Raw genomic sequence first — 22500 nt, 5'->3', positions numbered from 1 at the left:
TATTATTGCCAAATTCATTTGTTAAAAAAAGTATTTTTCCAGTGTAACATCCCACAGAATACGTCACAGAACTCGTGGCTTAATCAAAACGTCATCCTGAAATTCCAATGTGTAAATCTATAAAGTTAGTTAACACAAGTAGATAATACGTTAACACATTTATCATTTGGCACACGAACTCAGATACATTGTCAATATTGATTAGACTCAGACAGAACATTTTACGCCCGCGCGTTTTAATTTAAATAAATAACATGTACGCAAACGTGCACACACACGCCTTATTCAGTCACCCATTTACGCTTTATTACACATTAACAAAGCCCCCCCCATTAGGGCACATTTTCATGATAAATAAACCCCCCAAATGCACTTGCCTATCGATTGAAGTGTATCCCCTTTGTGTAGAGTAAGTACTCCAGCGTTTTCACGATAATATCATTATGCGATTGCTATCTACTATCTAGCCACTCTGCCTTTCGTTAGGCCCGGATCAAAATACGTTGTGTGCTGAGATGTTATTTTGATAGTGAGCTCACCTCTAGCCTATCTGTTATCTTTATTTATTCATTAAGTAGTCATGAACGTCGTACTTTCATAAAACAGATGACACCGTGTCAACTAGTTTAACCGCCGTACTCTGACAAAACACCTATTAAAAAAATTTGGCCAGAAAACTCGTCCTTCAGATATCGATCGATTTAAACGACCCGAATCTAGGCATAAACTCTCTAACCTGGGATTTTTCGAAGTCCCAGGTTTGAGAGTTTTTGCCAAGATGAGGGTCATTTGAATCGATCGATATCTGAAGGACGTGTTTTTTTAAATACGGGTTTGTTTGTTTTTCCAATGTACGGTAGTTAACTGGTTAATCAATGATCTTGATCATCACACTCATCTAGCACTTTAACACTAGTAAAACACTTTTTTTCATTGTGGGAATAAGTTTTACTTTCAAATATCGATCGATTCAAATGACACTCAACATAATATTATAGATAGTATGCAGATGACGTCACTCAGGCCTTTGTTATTGTTTTTGCCATCCGCGTTTGTGAGTTGTTCTCACTAAACTGTATTAACCAGACTATAAAAGTTCATGGTTACACAGAGTTTGTGTGTTGGTCCGTTATACTTCCGGATGGCAATGTTGTGAACTCCTTGGCCAAGCGCATTCTATCTATAGATAGTATGCGCTTGGCTACGAAGTTTACAACATTGCCATTCGGAAAATGGTGGAAGTGAAGGATCGTAACGGATATATGAGAAATGTTGTTGTGATGATGATGATGATGATGATGATGATGATGATGATGATGATGATGATGATGATGATGTTGTTGATGCCGATGATGGTGACAATGACTACGATGTTACTCGTGTGCATATGTGTGAGTGTGTTTATGTCAATATATTGTATTGTTATAAATGTGTAACCAAATGACAAATTGCCACTATTTTGAGGACAATAAAGATGTAGATAGTTCGAAGATGATGTCACACAGCCCTTTGTTTTTGTTTTTTGCCATCCGTGTTTATGAGTAATTCTCACTAAACTGTATTATCCAGACTATAAACGATCATGGTTACACACAGTTATGTGTGTTGGCCAGTTATACTTCCGGATGGCAATGTTGTGAACTTCTTTGCCAAGTGCATACTATCTATGTTATTATTATTATGACAGAGCAAGACGCAAAACTCCGTGTAACCATGAACTTTTATAGTCTGGATAATACAGTTAAGTGAGAATTGTTCATAAACGTGGATGGCAAGAAAAAACAATAACAAAGACCCGAGTGACGTCAACTTCATTCTATCTTGAGATGGTATGAAGTCACGTCACTCGGGTCTTTGTTATTGTTTTTTTACCATCCATGTTTGTGAGTAATTCTCACCAACACACAAAACTACGTGTAACCTTGAACGTTTAGTGAGAATTACTTATGAACGCGGATGGCAAAAAAAAAAAAACAAAACAAAAAACGATAACAATGACGTCATTTTCGATCTATCTATAAACGTTTAAGGTTACACATATATTTTTTTTCTTTTCTTTTTTTTTGTGTTGGTCCGTTATTCACACATTTAGCACTTGAGAGCTTGTTACGTGTTGACAACTGTTCTGCTTCAGACTTGCTAAACACTTTTTTTTTCACTGTGGGCATAACTTTGACATTCAAATATCGATCGATTAAAATAACTCTTAATCAAAGTGCACTTATTTGCAGGTCTGATAACCCAATTCCTTATAGGCTTATTGTTGTTATGGAAAACTCAAAAAATGACGCTAAATATTGTCCATTACAACAATGTTAAACTGAGCCCATATATAATAAGTGGGTTCGGATGTCAGACCTGCATATACGTACACGTCGCTCTCAACGTATAGATAGAATGCGGTTGGCCAAGGAGTTCACAACATTGCCACCCGGAAGTATAACGGACCAACACACAAACTCTGTGTAACCATGAACTTTTATAGTCTGGTTAATACAGTTTAGTGAGAACAACTCACAAACGCGGATGGCAAAAACAATAACAAAGGCCTGAGTGACGTCATCTGCAAACTATCTATAGATAGTTCGAAGATGACGTCACTCAGGCCTTTGTTCTTGTTTTTGCCATCCGCGTTTGTGAGTTGTTCTCACTAAACTGTATTAACCAGACTATAAAAGTCCATGGTTACACAGAGTTTGTGTGTTGGTCCGTTATACTTCCGGATGGCAATGTTGTGAACTCCTTGGCCAAGCGCATTCTATCTATAGATAGATGAAGTTGATGTCACTCGGGTCTTTGTTATTGTTTTTTGCCATCCACATTTATGAGTGATTCTCAACTCTTAATCCAGACTATAAAAGTTCATGGTTACACATAATTTTGTGTGTTGGCAAAAAACGATAACAATGACGTCATCTTCGGTCTATCTATGTTTAAGGTTACACATAGTTTTTGTTTGTTTTTGTTTGTTTGTTTGTTGGTCCGTTATAGATAGTTCGAAGTTGACGTCACTCAGGTCTTTGTTATTGTTTTTTTGCCATCCGCGTTTATGAGTAATTCTCACTAAATTGTATTAACCTGACTATAAACGTTCATGGTTACACACAGTTTTGTGTGTTGGTCATTTACACTTCCGGATGGCAATGTTGTGCGCTCCTTAGCTTCTATCTATAGATAGAATGCGCTTGGCCAAGGAGTTCACAACATTGCCATCCGGAAGTATAACGGACCAACACACAAACTCTGTGTAACCATGAACTTTTATAGTCTGGTTAATACAGTTTAGTGAGAACAACTCACAAACGCGGATGGCAAAAACAATAACAAAGGCCTGAGTGACGTCATCTGCATACTATCTATAGATAGTTCGAAGATGACGTCACTCAGGCCTTTGTTCTTGTTTTTGCCATCCGCATTTATGAGTAATTCTCACTAAATTGTATTAACCTGACTATAAACGTTCATGGTTACACACAGTTTTGTGTGTTGGTCATTTACACTTCCGGATGGCAATGTTGTGCGCTCCTGAGCTTCTATCTATAAACGAAAATACACATCCATCCAGTTTCACTATTAGCGCTATACTAGAAAAATGTTATTGTGACCTAGTGGTATGACTCTCGCCCTTGAACGGAAGGTTCAGGGTTCGAATCCCGCTCTAAGCGGTGCATAGTTGTGTCCTAGGAAAAAATGCTCTTTTCTCACATTCTGTCACCTGACTCAAGTGTAAAATTAGTACATGGCCGTCTACAACATTGTCCTAGTCAGAATAATAGTCATATCGCCTAACAGGCGTCATGTTTTAAACTACATGTTACATGTTGCTGTTTTCTAGGAATTGTTAAGCGCTTTGAGCACGTTTAGTGTATATTGCACTTTATAACCAGTTTTTAAAAGAGTCAAAGTAATACTAGTCCGTTAGAAGTCGTGGACTGTAAAAAGTCATAAACAAAAATAGAATATAACAGCTTCGAGAAACTGAAGAAAGGTTTTTAGCCCGAAACGTTCCGTGTTTCGTATTGTGTTCTTTATTGAAGCTGTTATTTTCATTTTTGTTTACTATTTTTTTACAGTTTAAAAAAAATGATGATTGCTTTTTCAAAAATAAGCGTGGCTCAACGGTACGGTCTTTGCTTCGTATCCGAAAGGTTTCGGGTTCGATCACTCGAGGCTGCGCTGTGTGGCCTTGAGCAAATCACCTCGCCCTAGCTCAATTTGCGGCGTTGCACTGCGGCTGACGCCTGGGTTATTCCAGTCTTCCCTTGGAATAGACCCAAGAGGCAAATTTCCCCTATTGGGTGAATAAAGGGAATTTTATTTTTATTTTTGTTATTGAAGATGTGTATTTTTAATATACATATTTCTTTTTTCAGAGAGAGGACCCGACAGTTACAAATGACCCGCATCATCCAGTCTATTTCTGTACGGGATATTCGATTCCCGACGTCTCTAGAGAAGGATGGATCGGATGCCACGGTCAGTAGTACTTTTAATAGCCGTGACGTCACTTCCCTCGTAATGACGCATAGTTACTTAGTAACTGGTTCTAAACTATCGGAACAATGGCGGACTCCGTTATGAACATTCTGATCACAATACATTAAAAAAAATTCTAGCCAGCATGAAGAGTAAAAAGTACCGATTTTCTTTGTTTAGAACCAAGCTGCTGGAAGCTGGGCGGACGTGACATCAGACTATTGAATCCAATTTAGGGGTCGTGGATAGCTCATACAGTAGAGTCACGATCACCCATGCCAAGCGGAAGTGTCGTGCCAGTAAAGTTGCGGGTTCGAGCCCCCATCGCCGCCGCGAAGTTTTTAATTCTCTGTTGTCTTCTGGCACTTTCCTACTCACTTCATTTCTTGTTATGGTCAGTAGTACTAACAACTTGGTTGTTGTTGCTCTTCTTTTATATTTATAATATATGAACCGGTAGACTCAGAACGTAGCCTTCAGTATCTGTGTTAGGCTAATTTCCTAAAAAGTACGTCACAATACCAAGCGGCGATCATCAAAAGAAAGTCGAATGTGATTTGTTAAACGTGAGCTTTTATATAGCGCAATACCCACTAAACGTGCTCAAAGCGCTTTATAAAGGGTCCCTGTTGTTAGTTCTGCTCTTGGCCCCATTGGCATATAGTATTAGTCGCATGTTAGGCGTCCTTTTTGTACGAAAGCTCTAACAATGTTTGTCACTACCCAGAGCCAGGTACTCATTCACAACTGAGTGGAATGGGGTAACGTGTGTAAAGTGCCTTACCCAAGGACACAACTTCGGCACCAGGATTTTTTTTACAATCACTGTCACCCATCCGGCCACTGACCACGCTTGGCTATTGTGACAAGATGAGGGATCGTACCATAGATTAGTACTGCCTAGCCACAGAATCACACTTAGCCAACTCCGGCAATGAAATATCCATGACATCATATAGATAGAATGCGCTTGGCCAAGGAGTTCACAAAATTGCCATCCGGAAGTATACCGGACCAACACACAAACTCTGTGTAACCACGAACTTTAATAGTCTGGTTAATACAGTTTAGTGAGAACAACTCACAAACGCGGATGGCAAAAACCATAACAAAGGCCTGAGTGACGTCATCTGCATACTATATATATATATATATATATATATATAATTATATATATATATATATATAATATTTATATATATATATATATATATATATATATATATATATATATATATGGCGATAAGGCGATATTTCAGATTTTGCGGCCTGGTACTCATATTACACCTGAGTATGGTGAGAGAATGTGAGTAAAAGCCTTTTCCAAGGACTCAACTATGCGCCTCGCCAGGCACAAACCCAGGACCTTCCGATGTGAAAGCGAGTGTCACGCCACTAGCCCACATAGCCGCACAATACATAATATTATATTTATATATTTATTTATTTTAATAAAAAAAAATATTTAAAAAAGTTATATATGTGTTTATAGCTGATTTTGCGGCTCTGCACTGCGGCTGCCGCTTGGATTATTTCAGTTTGCCATTGAGATAGACCCTACCGATTAATTTTCCATGCGGGATGAATAAAAAGAATATTACTTTTCCCCAATTTACCCTCAGAATCTAGCCCCCGACTATTCTTGCGCCTATGTAAGTATGACAACGAAGGATGGTCTCAAAGGATACGGCATCACATTCACCCTTGGCCGGGGAAATAACATCGGTAAGCACCTTCTATTATTTTTGCGCACCAAAAATTTTATGCTTTGTTTTAATTCCGCTCAATTTTGAACTCATTAGTTATAGTTACATACCGAACGCTTTTTTTTGTTTACTGTCCAATGTTTTTCTACAGACAAGACCTACAAATTATGGTCTATCTGGAATTTAGTAATGTATTTATGTCTTTATTGTTTTTTTTTTTTTTGTAGATAGCTGAAGAAGGGTTTTGAGCCCGAAACGTACGTTCCGTGATCGATATTAATTTGTGTTCTTTTTTGAAGCTGTTCTATTCATTTTTGTTTTTGACTTACCACCTTCTATTATGTATGTTGTGTTTGTTTTAAGGGTTTTACGGCGCTCGCAACAGATTTAGGTCATATCAGCGCCAGGACACAAAAAAAAAAAAAAAATAAAAAATAAAAAAAAAAGGAAAAGAGAAAAAAAAAAGAAAAGAAGAAAATGGGACAGTCAAAGAATTCTAGATTTCCAATTGAGAACATCCAAGAAAAAAAATGAGATAAAGGAGAATGGCTCAAATAGGAAACAGAAGTAGATTCCAAGATCAAACTATTAATATAAATTACTTTGAGATCACATAGGATTCCCCACTAAGAGAATACATTCAAATGCTTACAAACATATTCAAACAAAAATGATTATAGCATCCAACAGAGAGATGATATCAAGGAAACACTTATCATCTCTTAAAACTAATACTATACATTTGACTGTTTTCCTCTCAGCCAGGGCCTGGACAAAACCAATAATATAGTAACCTCCTCGCCCACCAGGGGGTGGGGGTTGGGGCGTCAAAAGAACTTGAGCGTGAGCTTCAGCTTTCATATAGAGCAGAATACACTAAATGTGCTCAAAGCGCTTTACAAAGGGTCTCTGGCCAACAGCAACACGTAACATGTAGGACGAGACTTGATGTCTGTTAGGCGATATTACAACTTTTTCCCCCATCAGAGGCAAGGCTGTTAACGGCTAGGTACTCATTTTACACCTGAGTATGGTGAGAGAATGTGAATAAAGATCTTTTTCCAAGGACTCATCTATGCGCCGCCCGGAGCAGGACTCCGACCTATGATCCGATCTGAATGCGAGTGTCGTAACACTAAACCACATAGCCGTTTTATTGATCTTACTGTTGCGCAGGCATGTAGGGGTTTCGGTAGGGTGCGGCTATGTGGTCTTGTGGTATGACACTCGCTTTCGGATTGGAAGGTCCTGGGTTCAAGCCTCGTTCGCCGCATAGTTGAGTCCTTGGAAAAGGCTCTTTACTCACATTCTCTCGCCGTACTCAGGTGTAAAATGAGTACCTGGCCGTTGACAGCGTTGTCTCTGTCAGAAAAAAAATAATGAAATATCGCCTTACAGGCGTTATGTTTCGTTCTACATGTTACGTGTTGCTGTTGGTCAGGGACCCCTTGTAGAGCTCTTTGACCACATTTAGTGAATATGGCGATATGCAAAAGCTCAATATTTATTTTATTTATTTAGGGGTTTCAAAAATAAAGGTACTTATTAAGGGTCAACCGAGTAGCATTTTATTCATAACTCTCATCATACAGAAAAAGAGAAAACACTCAGTACAACTCAACAGAACAACTACGAAAGACATCCACTTTAAACTACATGTAATTAGACAGAATAATACAATCTCAAAGTCATCTAAATCAGAGATCACAACAACTATAATAACAACAACTATAATTATAACAGCAACAACAACAACAACAACTATAATAACAACAGCAACAACAATAACAACAACTATGACAACAACTACAACAAAAACTATGACAACAACAAATATGACAACAACTATAACAACAACTATGACAACACCAGCTATAACAACAACTATAACAAAAACAACTATAACAGCAACAACAACAACTATAACAACAACAACAACAACATCAAAATATAGTGCTCAATTCTCTTGTTAATGTGTACGCAGTTTCAGTGAAGAGATCTTCGTGTCATAATAAATATCTACCATTTGATCATGTTGCCAATCAATAAACTGTTCACTGTCTGGTTTTGATCATGTTATGGTGTCATTGATGATGCTGGCGATGATGATGATGATGATGATGATGATGATGATGATGATGATGATGATGAAGTTATAAAATTTAATTGTGGTGATAATGAAAATGAAAGTTAAATCGTCATCATCATCATCATCATCATCATCATCATCATCATCATCATCTCATCATCATCATGATGTGCGGCTATATGGTTTAGTGGTATGGCACTCGGCTTCGAACCAGAAGGTCCATGGGTTCGAGTCCATCTCTGAGCGGCGCATAGTTGAGACTTTGGAAAAAGGCTGTTACTCACATTCTCTCACCGGACTCAGGTGTAAAACGAATACTTGTCTGTTAACAGCGTTGTCACTCCTACAAAAATAATTTGTAATATTGTCTAACAAGCATCATGTCTCGTCCTACAAGTTAAGTGTCGCTATTGGCAAGGGATCCATTAGTGGATTTTGCGCAATATAAATGTCAAGGGGCAACATGGCTCAGGGGTACGGTCTTTGCTTCGTACCCAAACGGTACCGAGTTCGATCGCCCGCCGCCGTTTCGTTGTGTGGCATTGAGCAAGTCACCTCGCCTTAGCTCAATTTGCGGCGCTGCACTGCGGCTCACGCCTTGGTTATTCCAGTTTTTCCTTGGAATTGACCCTAGAGACAAATTTCACCTATGGGATGAATAAAGGGAATTTTGTTTTTATTTATTTATTAGGTTTCAAATATATATATAATCTTCATTACCTTCATTATCGTGATCATCAACTTTACCACAACCATAACTTTTTACACTTTCCATGACAGTATGCGAAGGTATAAAACTACTAACTGAACTTGTCGTAGGCAAGGATCTGGACGAGATATTCGGCAACTTCGCCCAGTTTTGGTGGGACCTGACCAACGCTCAACAAATTAGATGGGTAAGTATCAATACATTGATTATTGAAGGTCGGATAAAGAAAAAAAAAGAAATAAAAAAAAACAGAGAGAGTGAGAGAGAGAGAGAGAGAGAGAGAGAGAGAGAGAGAGAGAGAGAGAGAGAGAGAGAGAGAAAAGAGACAGCAGGCAGACAGAGAGAGAATGAGAGAGAGAGAGAGAGAGAGAGAGAGAGAGAGAGAGAGAGAGGGGGGGGGTTATAATACGGTTCTGAGTGGTTTTAACAAAATGTCTAACTCTATCTTTACTATTATTTTAACTCTTTAATAGTGGGGTTCGATTTAACTCAAAATGACCAAATAATAATTTCTTTATTCTATCTATATACTATTATATTCCTAACCATTTACAATAAGAGAGTAACCGCGCCGATACGATCTTCAATGAAAATTAATAAGTTATTACAATGAAATAAATAGCAATAGAAATTACTCTTTGATCAGTTTAGAGTAAGCTCAAATCCTGTCGGGAGAGGATTACACGATTAAATTGTAAGTCATTCATTGGCAACCTTGTACCCAATGATGCTGTAAGTTGTTCATTGGCAACATTGTCCCCAATGATGTTATAAGTCATTCATTGGCAACATTGTCCCCAATGATGTTGTAAGTCATTCATTGGCAACTTTGTCCCCAATGACGTTGTAATTCATTCATTGGCAACATTGTCCCCAATGATGTAAGTCATTCATTGGCATCATTGTCCCCAATGATGTTGTAAGTCATTCATTGGCAACATTGTCCCCAGTGATGTCCCAAGTGATGTTGTAAGTCAATCATTGGCAACATTGTCCCCAAAGATGTTGTAAGTCATTCATTGGCAACATTGTCCCCAATGATGTAAGTCATTCATTGGCATCATTGTCCCCAAAGATGTTGTAAGTCATTCATTGGCAACACTGTCCCCAATGATGTAAGTCATTCATTGGCAACTTTGTACCCAACGATGTTGTAAGTCATTCATTGGCAACATTGTCCCCAATGATGTTATAAGTCATTCATTGGCAACATTGTCCCCAATGATGTTGTAAGTCATTCATTGGCAACTTTGTCCCCAATGATGTTGTAAGTCATTCATTGGCAACATTGTCCCCAATGATGTAAGTCATTCATTGGCATCATTGTCCCCAATGATGTTGTAAGTCATTCATTGGCAACATTGTCCCCAGTGATGTCCCAAGTGATGTTGTAAGTCAATCATTGGCAACATTGTCCCCAAAGATGTTGTAAGTCATTCATTGGCAACATTGTCCCCAATGATGTAAGTCATTCATTGGCATCATTGTCCCCAAAGATGTTGTAAGTCATTCATTGGCAACACTGTCCCCAATGATGTAAGTCATTCATTGGCAACATTGTCCCCAATGATGTAAGTCATTCATTGGCAACATTGTCCCCAATGATGTAAGTCATTCATTGGCAATATTGTACCCAATGACGTTGTAATTCATTCATTGGCAACATTGTCCCCAATGATGTTGTAAGTCATTCATAGACAAACTTGTGTCCGATGAAATTGTAGGTCATTAATGGGCAGCTTGTGGCTAATGAAATTGTAGGTCATTAATGGGCAACTTATTATGGCCAATGAAATTCTGAGTCATTCGTGTGCAACTTGTGGCCAAAGAAACTGAAATTGGTCCAACAACATGTGGCCCACAGTCTCTAAACAGGATTGTGTCCGGGTGGTTTAGATGATAGCAATTGCTTTTATATTGTTAAGTATGAAATGTAGTTCGATTTTATATGGTTTCTTATGGGCAATCGATATAGTTTCTTAAAGTAACACATTCGGTTGGGGGATTACGTGTTTTATATATTCTGAAGCGCCCCAGGCATGGTGAAGCCATGACATATATTGAGCCTCATTAATGTTTTTCTCTTTTTCTTTTTACTCAGCTTGGCCCAGACAAAGGGGTGATGCATATGGCCGTGGCGGGGATATGCAATGCTATATGGGATTTGTGGGCACGCATTGAAGGAAAGGTACTACCGATGTTTACTTATTTACAGGTCTGACAGCCCAAATTGTTATGGACTCATTGTTGTAATGGAAATAACCTCAAACCAACGTAAATTACTGTCCATTACAACGGTGTTAAATCAGGCCCATAATTGCGCTCGGTTATCAGACCTGCAAATAAGTGCGTGTCGGTACCTAAGTTGTTTATTTATTTATTTTTAAAAAAAATATTAACACACCAAACAAATATTGGTCAAAATGGAGTTTCGCAGATTTATTTAAATAATTATTTCATGCATAAAAGAAGTAGTCCTCTACTTCAGAAGTCACCTCGTCGGACTCTATCCTGGTTTTTGTATCGTAAAATGCTATTGTTGCCCGATACCCACTGTATAGGATAGGGTAGTCCACCTCGAAGTACTTACTAGTACGAGATTTAACAGATACTACTATCCAATCAATGCTAAGTGGTTCGAGGAAATTTTGAGGTGCCTACCAGCGGAGCCATCGTAAAGCCTGACACTGACCAAAAAATGACGTCAATATGCCAGACTTTTGCCACAAAAGAAAACAAATCATGAGTTGTATTCAGTAGTTCAACCAATTAATTAACTTGTTTCCTTGAACTCTACTAACGACAACTCATTAGACGCTACACAAACCTAAAAAAATGACGTCAAACTGTCAGTCCCAGAGGATTCTAGTGTCAGGCTATATGTTAACGATAGCGACTGTTCTAGTGTCAGGCTATAGAAAGTTCGAAGATGACGTCACTCATATCTTTGTTATTGTTTTTTGCCATCCGCGTTTATGAGTAATGCTCACTGAACTGTACTAACCCGACTATAAACGTTCATGGACAAACAGAGTTTTGTGTGTTGGTCCGTTATACTCCCGGATGGCAATGTTATGAGCTTCTTAGCCAAGCGCATACTAAATATAATATGTTACCGATGGCTACGCTACCAGCCGGCTCGTGGCCTTCGAGACTCATGGCCTGACACTGACCAACAATGGCGTCAAAAGAAAAGTCTCTGGCCACAAAAGAAAACAAATCGTGAGTTGTATTCAACAGTTCAACCAATGGGATTACTTGTTTCCTTGACCACTACTAAAGACAACTCACTAGGCGGTTCACAAACCTAAAAATGACGTCAAAATATGAGTCTAAGCGAAACGATCGTTAACTTATAGCCTGACACTAGGACCCTCAAAGACTTATCTTTTGACGTCATTTTAAAGTTTTGTGCAGTGGTGCTCAAGGAAACAAGTGATCTCATTGGTTGAACTATTGAATACGACTCACAATTTGTTTTCTTTTGTTGCCAAAGGCTTGTCTTTTGACGTATTTTTTGGTCAGTGTCAGCCTATACATAGTATGAAGTTGACGTAACTCAGGTCTTTGTTATTGCTTTTTGCCATCCACGTTTATGAGTAATTCTCACTAAGCTGTATTAACCAGACAATAAAAGTTCATGGTTACACATAATTTTGTGTGTTGATCCGTTATACTTCCGGATGGCAATGTTATGAGCTTCTTAACCAAGCGCATATTATCTATAGATAGATCGAAGTTGACAAAACTCAGGTCTTTGTTATTGTTTTATGCCATCCGCGTTTATGAGTAATTCTCACTGAACTGTATTATCCGGACTATAAAAGTTCATGGTTACACAGAGTTTTGTGTGTTGGTCCATTTTACTTCCGGATGGCAATGTTATGAACTTATTAGCCAAGCGCATACTATCTGTATTCGTTGTTTATCCGGGTTACTTTTCCCCCATGCCTATTTATTACATTTTTATGAGACATATTATAGGCGTAGTTTCCATGTTAATGATAGTTCAATAAAATTAAATATGTACATGCTAATTTTTAATACATTTTTTCCAATTTTGAAAAATAGCAAAAATCTCTAGGATTGAGTGAGTTAAAAAAATGTAGTTCTTCAGAGCCATTCGGCCCATGGAGCCGTAGTTTATGCCGTTTTCTATAGTGTGACCAAGACAATAGCAATTGCTCGCTACCCTCTGGATAAGTCGCTGGTCTATCGCAAAGTACTTTCCGCCAGATCTAACAGACCCAGCTACCCAATCACTGTTGGGGGACAGGGGTGTCAGAAAAAAAAAAATCTCGACTGCACCCGGGATCTATCTCGGTCCCTTTGATTGTGAAGCGAGTGCTCTACCAACTGAGCTATCGGGACCCCGGACGTTTAGATATTGTCATCATAATTATTGTGATCCATCGCTTCCATGCGGTATGATGTAGGGACGAACTAGGTGCTGGAAATCGAATAACTCTCAAACCTGGGAATTCGCATTAAATTGAACCTCATCTGGGAAAAAAATGAAGACTCTCAAACCGAGAAGTCCCGGGATTAAGAGTTTTTGACAACATGGCGGTCATTTTAATCAATTGATATTTGAAGAACGAGTTTTCTGGCGAAAAATGCAAAGTGGATGAAATATCGTTATGTCCCAGTGACGTTCCCCTGTAGTTGAAGACGTCATTAAAAAAGAAGGGAAAAAAATGGCCGATCTGCACATTGTTTGATTTAAGTGTAGCTCTGTTTGTTAGAGACCGTTGCGAAATCAAATACCTTAATATTGTATCTCATCAATTTGGTGTTATGTTGATATCATTTACAAACATGCATTTTTTATGATCGTTTTGTCCTTACAGCCGCTATGGAAGCTGTTAGTGGATATGGTAAGTATAAACCCACAAATGACTAAATTAGGAATGAAATGAGAACATTAATTTGGCGCATTCTATAGTTTTCCCCACGCCCATTGCGCTTTACAATGCTTCGTGCAATATTTTCCCAGTATGCCGTAGGAACCAATATTCTCATTTCTCACAGTACAAGTCGGTAGATTTTGAGATTTGGTTGCTTGTTGACTATGAAAGTCGAATCCGACTGAGGGCGGCGCCTAGTTGAGCCCTTAGAAAAGGCTCTTTACTCACACTTTCTGACAATACCCTGGTAGTGTAAAATGAGTTCCTGCCCGATAACTACGTTAATCCTGTTGAAAGGACATTACAATAGAAATGGGGTAGAAATAGAAAGGATTGTAACTCGAATAATCCAACTGACTTTCATGAAGAGATATTTTTAACTTGAATTCAATGTCAATTCTTTGTCAAGTCTGTACGGAATTTTAATGTAAAATAATTTGCAGAACTTTTCTCCAATTATGAATTTGATTTGTTCATTATTCTTTTAATAAATATCTTCTTTCAATATAATATTATCGTCGTTATGATAATCAGCAGACGTGAGCTCAGAACACTGTTCTGATTATGGGGTACTTTCATGTCACTATGTCAATAGTAAGAATGGATGTTTTTTTGTTTGCTTAAAAATCTTTATCAGTTTCTCCCTTTTTTTATATTTCTATCTCAAAGAATACGCAATCTATAATATCCAATATATTACTACTTCTGTTTTAATGACATATAAGGTACTCTTGGTCCATTTTAAAGCCCTATTGCTGATATGGCGACATGATGTGATATGTTATCTTTGATTTCATCTACCTACTATCGTAAGTGACATTATGTCACTTGACTGTTATATAAAATATATATATTATGTTATATATTTTGTATACATTTGATAAAACAAATGGAAATAACTCCTGATTTTAGCTCATACGATAGTATGTAGAATTCGTCATAACTAGGCACTGTGTCGATGCTAAGATGTAAATAACAATGTGAAATTGAATGTAAGCTTCAATTTAATATACGAAAACAGATAAACTGGACGTTTCGGGATTCCCCTATATCAATAAAACAAGATGAATGAAACACTACAGACGAATGAGATAATGAGGTAGTGGCGTCCATTATATCTGTTTTCGTATATTGTTATTTATTTCTTCAAGCTTCGAGCAGCAACATCTACATTACCCTACTAATATGATAATATATGTGTCACGTGTCGCTTACGATAATACATGACATCAACGACGATGTAAGTGTAGGGAAACTTCTAGAAATGAAGTGAGTAGGAAAATGCCAGAAGACAATAGAGAATAGACATTTCGCGGCGGCGATGGGGACTCGGACCTGCGACCTTACTGGTACGACAACTCCTCCTGGCCAGGAAGACCGTGACTCTACCGTATGAGCTATCCACGATCGTGGATAGCTCATACGGTAGAGTCACGCTGATCGTGGATAGCTCATACGATAGTCACGCTCTCCCGGCCAGGCGGAGTTTTGACGTACCGTAAGGTCGCGGCTCCGAGCACCCATCGCCGTCGCGAAATTTATATTTTCTACTGTCTTCAGGCACTTTCCTACTCACTTCATTTCTTGTTGTTATCCACATAAGTGCCTGCTCCACTCAATTCTGTGTAGGGAAACTTCTATAGCTTGGCATCTAAGCATGACCCGCATTCTACTCTATCGCTTTTTTTTTGTCAGAGTCCCGAGCAGCTTGTGTCAACCATTGATTTTACCTATTTGTAAGTTTCCTATTCGTTACTTTTATGTCTTTTGTACCCCATTTTGGTATTTTAATGCTTCTCCACCTCTCATTAAAAAAGTAGTCCATCTGAGCCATAGAGGCTACGAAACCATTATCATTATCACCATCGTCATCATCATCATTTTCATCATCATCATCATCATCATCATCATCATCATCATCATCATCATCATTATCATCATCATCATCATCATCACCATTATTATTATTATTATTATTAATTCTTCTTTTCTTCTTCTTCTTCTTCTTCTTCTTCTTCTTCTTCTTCTTCTTCTTCTTCTTCTTCTTCTTCTTCTTATTATTATTATTATTATTATTATTATTATTATTATTATTATTATCGTCATCATCATTATTATTATTATTATTATTATTATTATTATTATTATTATTATTATTATTATTATTATTATTATTATTATTATTATTATTATTATTACTATTATTATCACTATATTATTACTATTAATATCATCATTATATTTGTGACAGAGAGGATGCTTTAACCAAGGATGAGGCAATAGGTACGACATTTTGAACTTGATTGATTTAGCTGTTATGAATTGGGCACCTAGTCATCGCTCTAACTCTATGATAAATAACAATGTGACATTGAATGTAAGCTTCAATATGATTAGGAAGACAGATAAAATGAACGTTTCAGGTTTCCCCTTTATCAACAAACAGGATGAATGAAACACTCCAGATGGATGAGATGAATCTCTTCCATCTGTAGTGTTTTATTAATCTTGTTTGTTGGTAAAGGGGAAACCCGAAACGTTAATTTTATCTGTCTTCGTGATTAAATTGAAACTTACATTCAATTTCACATTGTTATTTATTTCTTCGAGCTTCGAGCAGCAATATTTACATAACTCTATGATAATAATTTTAAAGTCAAACAAAACATATCTACCTACTAATCACTCTAGGTCGAAAAAAAAAACACAACAAAACAAAACAACATTGATTCATTCAGTCATAAGTAGGATCGAACCTCATATTCACTACTTTATAGGTAGAGGGAAGTTGACGTCACTCAGGTCTTTGTTATTGTTTTTTTTTGCCATCCATGTTTATGAGTAATTCTCACTAAACCGTATTAACCAGACCATAGATAGTATGCGCTTTGTTAAGAAGCTCACAGCATTGCCACCCGGAAGTGTAACGGACTAACATACAAAACTCTGTGTAACCTTGAACGTTTATAGTCCGGTTAATACAGTTTAGTGAGAATTACTCTTAAACGCGGGTGGCAAAAATCAATAACAAAGACATGAATGACATCAACTTCATACTATCTATTAACGTTCAAGGTTACACATAGTTTTGAGTGTTGGTATTTTCGGATGGCAATGTTGTGAGTTTCTTAGCCAAGCGCACAGCATCTATTGACTGACACACTTTTCCATTACCAAAAACTCGATCTCCATAGAACTCTACTTATGACAGATTTTGATCATTTTCAAGGAAAAAAATTGGTATAAGATAATATCAGTATTTGGGTTTCTTTACCAATAGAAGTAACGAAGTTGACGTCACTCACCTCTTGTTATTGTTTTTAGCCATCCTTTTTTATGAGCAGTTCTCACTAAAATCTATCAATCAAACTATAAACGTTCAAGGTTACACATAGTTTGTGTGTTGGAATATTATTTCCGGCTGGCGGATGTTGTGAGCATATTAGCAAAACGCAAAGCATCAATATAATTATTCCTTGACCTTGTCCCCCTCCACGCTCTATTTTTCTTCTAAGAAATTGATTTTTATATTTAGAATTACTTTTGTTTATTTAAAAAAAAATGTTTTCACATCGTTTTCGTATTTATCTCACAAATTCTTCCTCTTCCATTTTCCACTTCTCTCAGATATACTGGTGAAGATGAAAGAAGGCAAAGAAGAAAGAGGTAAGGCTGCTTCGTTAGCTACGACGAATGTCAAAATGGTGATGATAATGATGATGATGAAGAAGATGATGATGATAATAATAATGACAATGATGATGATCATGATGGTGATGATAATAATAATAATTAATAATAAGAAGAAGACTGATGATGATGATGATGATGATGATGATGATGATGATGATGAAAGATGATACTAATAACAATGGTGATATCGAGAAAATATGGCACGCTGACAACAAACATCACTGCAATAACAATTTAGATCATAACAATCCTATTGGAAATTGATATAGTAAATAGTCATTCTGAGCCATTATGCCCATGGAACGGAGTTTATCCCAGTTTCTAAAGCGTGAAGCCGACAATAGAAATTGCTTGCTATCCGTTGGATAGGATACGTGTCTACCTCAACTTACTTTCCGCCAGCTACACAATCAGGTGGACAGGGGTGGGTGGTTGGTGGTTGGGGGGGGGGTTCAGGAAAAATCTTGACTATACCCGGGATCGATCACGGTCCCTTTACGTGCGAAGCAAGTGCTATACCAACTCATTCATGGGGACCAACAAAATTGGTACAGTCCATTTATTGCTTTTTTATCTACACTCACAACTTCTGTTCATAAAAAACAACAACATAATAACGAATAACGCGAATTCATACTTAGGAGTATTTATCGTAGTATATTAATTATGATTTCATTTGGCGGAATAGTTTATCAATTTTTTGATAACTTATCATTTATTTGCAACATGACCGAACCATTATTAATATCATCCTTGTCATTTATCGGGAAGTAAAGATAATGCTTGAAAAGTAAATTGCTAATGTTACGACATATCACTTGGCTTAAATCAGCCTTTTTTTGATAACGAAATAATTACATTATAATGTCATATCATGTGTTTTCAAGTATTTTATATCCTTGAGAAATGGTTAAGTGAATATTGTGTGCGAGTTATCAATATTCAACTAGATAATTTGGGCTATGAATATTACTCCTTTTAAAAAAATTATGATAAAACGCGTTTCAAAACAAAACGCGTTTCAAAACAAAACAAAACATAACAACGATTGGCTCATATTCCGCATAAATCAATTCAACTGAATTTCCGGTGATAGAATCCAAATGTCTTATGCAATCGATTATAACGCCATATCTCATTACACATATAAAATTAGCTCTGTTGTCGATTACTTGGCTGCGTTAACAACACATTTATTATCAAGAAAACAAACAGATATAAAATTTTGCTCTTTGTCATGCCTAAACCCGCATGAATCTCAAAGAGTCAATATCAACCTACCAATTCATCCCTATTGACGGGAGAAAATATAATCAATAATATTGTAATATACCATAAGACATTCTTCAATCATCAAAACTTTACGTGTTGTTATTGCCATCATCTTCTTGAGCCTTTTGACAGAGAATAAAACGTAACAACACTAAATAATGGACCAACTGTCTATGTAATTCCAACAATAACATACAAAAATTGAAATAAAAATCGACACATCTTTGTTACTGAGCTTAACAAAACATTGCCATTAATGTTACAAATTAATATTCAAAGATTTATTCCGAAACGTTTGATTGTAAGTAAACGCATTTTTATTTATTTTGAAAAAAGTAAAACGCACTAAAATCTTCACTTAAATACTGCATTTTTTTCATCTCTCCCTCTCTTCTTTTTAATTAAAAAAATACGTATAGCATCAATGAGATATTATTATTATTTTATGCCGTTCTATAACATATTGTTTTTTTGGTTTTTAAATATACTATATTGCCTTATATATATATTTTTTTTTATTTTCCTTTTCCATCAATGATTATTAATTTCAATATTATTTCCTATAGATTTTTGAATATGTCGCCTTTTGTCAGAATTTTAGGAACCATCTATAATTTCAATATTTAAAAAAAAATATTTCAATACAAAAATAATTATACTATTTCACCTTCAAAATCGATAATCAATTTCTTTTCCAAATAAAATTTTTACCCATCTGTTCACAATTTTTCACTTCAAAATTCGAGTCTCACAAAAACTTCAATAGATGTTAACACCGCAACAATATACATTTCTTCAGAAAAATAACATCTTGCGAACAGCACCGAATTAGAATATAGTATCCTGGTCACGGCACCAAATACGCTACATAATGTGGCGTAGTAGCACACATATGTAATGGCTTATCATCGTATAGTGTTTTTTTGATAGATGGTATTGATATTCCTTTGCTTGTGTTGTAGATTTTAATAATGACTAAATAGTTCAAGGGCCGATGATGATAATTGGAAGTACAACATCAAGACATTCAAATAAAAATCCAGGTTCCAAGTTTAATTTCTTACTGCTTTACTTGTTGTGATAAATTCCAAATCCAAATCAAATAGGATGGTCATAATTCAATCAGTTTCATAAATTCCAAATCCGTAAAATCAATCCAAATGTAAAGTCATTTTACCTAAGTAACCATTTTCAATATACGTGGAATTTTTCTAAAGTCCGTAAAATAAAGATTCTTAGTAAGATGATAGAACTTAGGAAAGTACAGCTCATTGTCATGTTGAATGCAGAATCGAATAGAACCGAATAGAATCAGAAACACTATGTTTTCTTCTATTGCCAATTTCAAACCACACCCCCTACTAATTTTGACAGTTCCAAGTCAGTCTACAATCCAACCCCTAAGAGTAAGACCAAATCATATGCAAACCTGAAACGTCAATTCCTACATATTAATGTTAAACCCCACCTTTTATGATATAACGTTTCTTTGATATATGTCCTTTTCACCCGTTCCAACATCCCTAAACCAATTTAACAATGATTGATTAACTAGTACTCAACACGATAACCTGTCCACTAACTTGGACGTAAAAACTGCCCAAACGTATCATGCACTGACCAAGTTTTACTGATATGCCAGCATCGTGCACTCACTAAACCCATTTGCTGAAATATAATTAACAATTTTGCACCAAAATTCTTAGATAACCTTTTGCATAAGCTTACTCTCTTACAGATCCTGGGTTCGAGCCTCGCTCCCGCGCATATTGGAGTCCTTTTAAAGTCTCTTTACTCTCATTCTCTCACCGTACTCAGGTGTAAAATGAGTACCTGGCCGTTAACAGCGTTGTTCCTGTCGGGAAAAAATGTATTAATATCGTCTAACAGGCATCATGTCTCGTTCTATATATTACGTGTTGCTATTGGCCTTGGACCCTTTGTAAAGCGCTTCGAGCGCGTTAAGTGGATATTGCACCATGTAAAAGCTCATGTTTTTTTTAAACAGAAGAATACAAACAATAGGATTCAATAGTTTCTTGTCACGTCCGCCCAGCACTGAGCAGCTTGGTTCTAAACAAAGAAAATCTTTCCTTTTTATTCTGCATGCTGGCTAGAACTTTTTCACATGTCATGTGGCCAGAATGTATAAAAGTCAAAACATGACCATATTTATGTTTTTCTCCTCTGGATACACTTTTATGCTAGTCGGAGAAATATTTCATAAGGGCGTCCGCCATTGTTCCGAAAGTTTAGAACCATTTTCTATGTTACAATGCGTCATTACGAGGGAAATGACGCCACGACTGTTGAAGCATAGCCATCGTTATGTTATAATCCAAAAGGACTGGCAGTTTGACGTCATTATTTGTTTTTTTTTTTTGTTTTTTTGCACCGCTTAGTGAGTTATCGTTAGTAGAGCTCATGGAAATAAGTTATTTCATTGGTTGAACTATTGAATACAACTCACGATTTGTTTTGTTTTTTTGTGGCCAAAGACTGACATTTTGGCGTCATTTTTTGGTCAGTGTCAGCGTGGCCTTCGTAAAGTTATGGCCTGATACTGACCAAAAAAATGACGTCAAAATGCCAGTCTTTTGCCACAAAAGAAAACACATCGTATTCAAATGTATTCAATAGTTCAACCAATGAAATAAATTGTTTCTATGAGCACTACTAACGACAACTCACTAAGCGGTGCAAAAACCAAATAATGACGTCAAACTGTCAGTCCTTTTGGATTTCAGTATCAGGCTATAACATAACGATGGCTACGCTGATACTGATAAAAAAATGACGTCAAAATGCCAGTCTTTTGCCACAAAAGAAAACATATCGTGAGTTGTTCAACCAATGAAATAACTTGTTTCTATGAGCACTACTAACGACAACTCACTAGACGGTGCAAAAACCAAATAATGACGTCAAACTGCCAGTCCTTTTGGATTTCAGTATCAGGCTATAACATAACGATGGCTACTGTGTCAGGCCATAACTTTACGAAGGCCACGGTTGAAGCCTATTATAAAATATTTTTCACACAGAGAAAGAGATGAAGGCGAATGGATTTCCTGCATACATTACATCTTGTGGATGGTTGGGTTACAGCGAAGAGAAAATCACCAGGGTAAGTTATTTTAACCCTCCCCTTACCATACGATAGGAACATCGTCACGTTTGTTACGATGCAGACATGTTATTTTCTTATTCCGATTTCATTTTGTTATAGTTAAACCCATAACAACTCGACACTGACACTGTGTTGCAGGACTAATTTTTCTAAACGATATATATGTATATATAGATAGTATGCAGATGACGTCACTCAGGCCTTTGTTATTGTTTTTGCCATCCGCGTTTGTGAGTTGTACTCACTAAACTGTATTAACCAGACTATAAAAGTTCATGGTTACACAGAGTTTGTGTGTTGGTCCGTTATACTTCCGGATGGCAATGTTGTGAACTCCTTGGCCAAGCGCATTCTATCTATACACACACACACATACACACACACACACACACACACACACACATATATATATATATATAGTCAAACCTCTGTTTGAAAAATCTTCTTTTGTGTTGTATGAGTATGAAGTTTCGGATAGAATTCTGAAAATAGCTGGTAAGGAGAGAGTTAAGACGACG

General features: G+C 36.8%; 1 protein-coding gene across 2 annotated transcripts in view; it reads left to right on the top strand.

Moving 5' to 3' along the window:
* LOC144966469 (mitochondrial enolase superfamily member 1-like) overlaps positions 1–22500 on the top strand; it is a 58547-nt gene that overhangs the window by 6300 nt on the left and 29747 nt on the right. For both annotated transcript variants that reach the window (XM_078903049.1, XM_078903059.1), the window contains exons 2-10: positions 4374–4476; positions 6099–6201; positions 9052–9167; positions 11082–11168; positions 13831–13857; positions 15583–15623; positions 16139–16170; positions 17515–17553; positions 21897–21979. In XM_078903049.1, the coding sequence (XP_078759175.1) occupies positions 4396–4476; positions 6099–6201; positions 9052–9167; positions 11082–11168; positions 13831–13857; positions 15583–15623; positions 16139–16170; positions 17515–17553; positions 21897–21979 (609 nt within the window). In that variant the 5' untranslated portion in view covers positions 4374–4395. The remainder of the gene's footprint in view (positions 1–4373; positions 4477–6098; positions 6202–9051; positions 9168–11081; positions 11169–13830; positions 13858–15582; positions 15624–16138; positions 16171–17514; positions 17554–21896; positions 21980–22500) is intronic.

The sequence above is a fragment of the Berghia stephanieae genome, chromosome 1 (assembly GCF_034508935.2).
Source record: "Berghia stephanieae isolate SIO BIC M18660-M18661 chromosome 1, UCSD_Bste_1.3, whole genome shotgun sequence".
Classification (NCBI taxonomy): domain Eukaryota; kingdom Metazoa; phylum Mollusca; class Gastropoda; order Nudibranchia; family Aeolidiidae; genus Berghia; species Berghia stephanieae.
The sequence above is the reverse complement of the archived record's forward strand: the minus strand, read 5'-3'. Positions and strand labels throughout refer to the sequence as shown.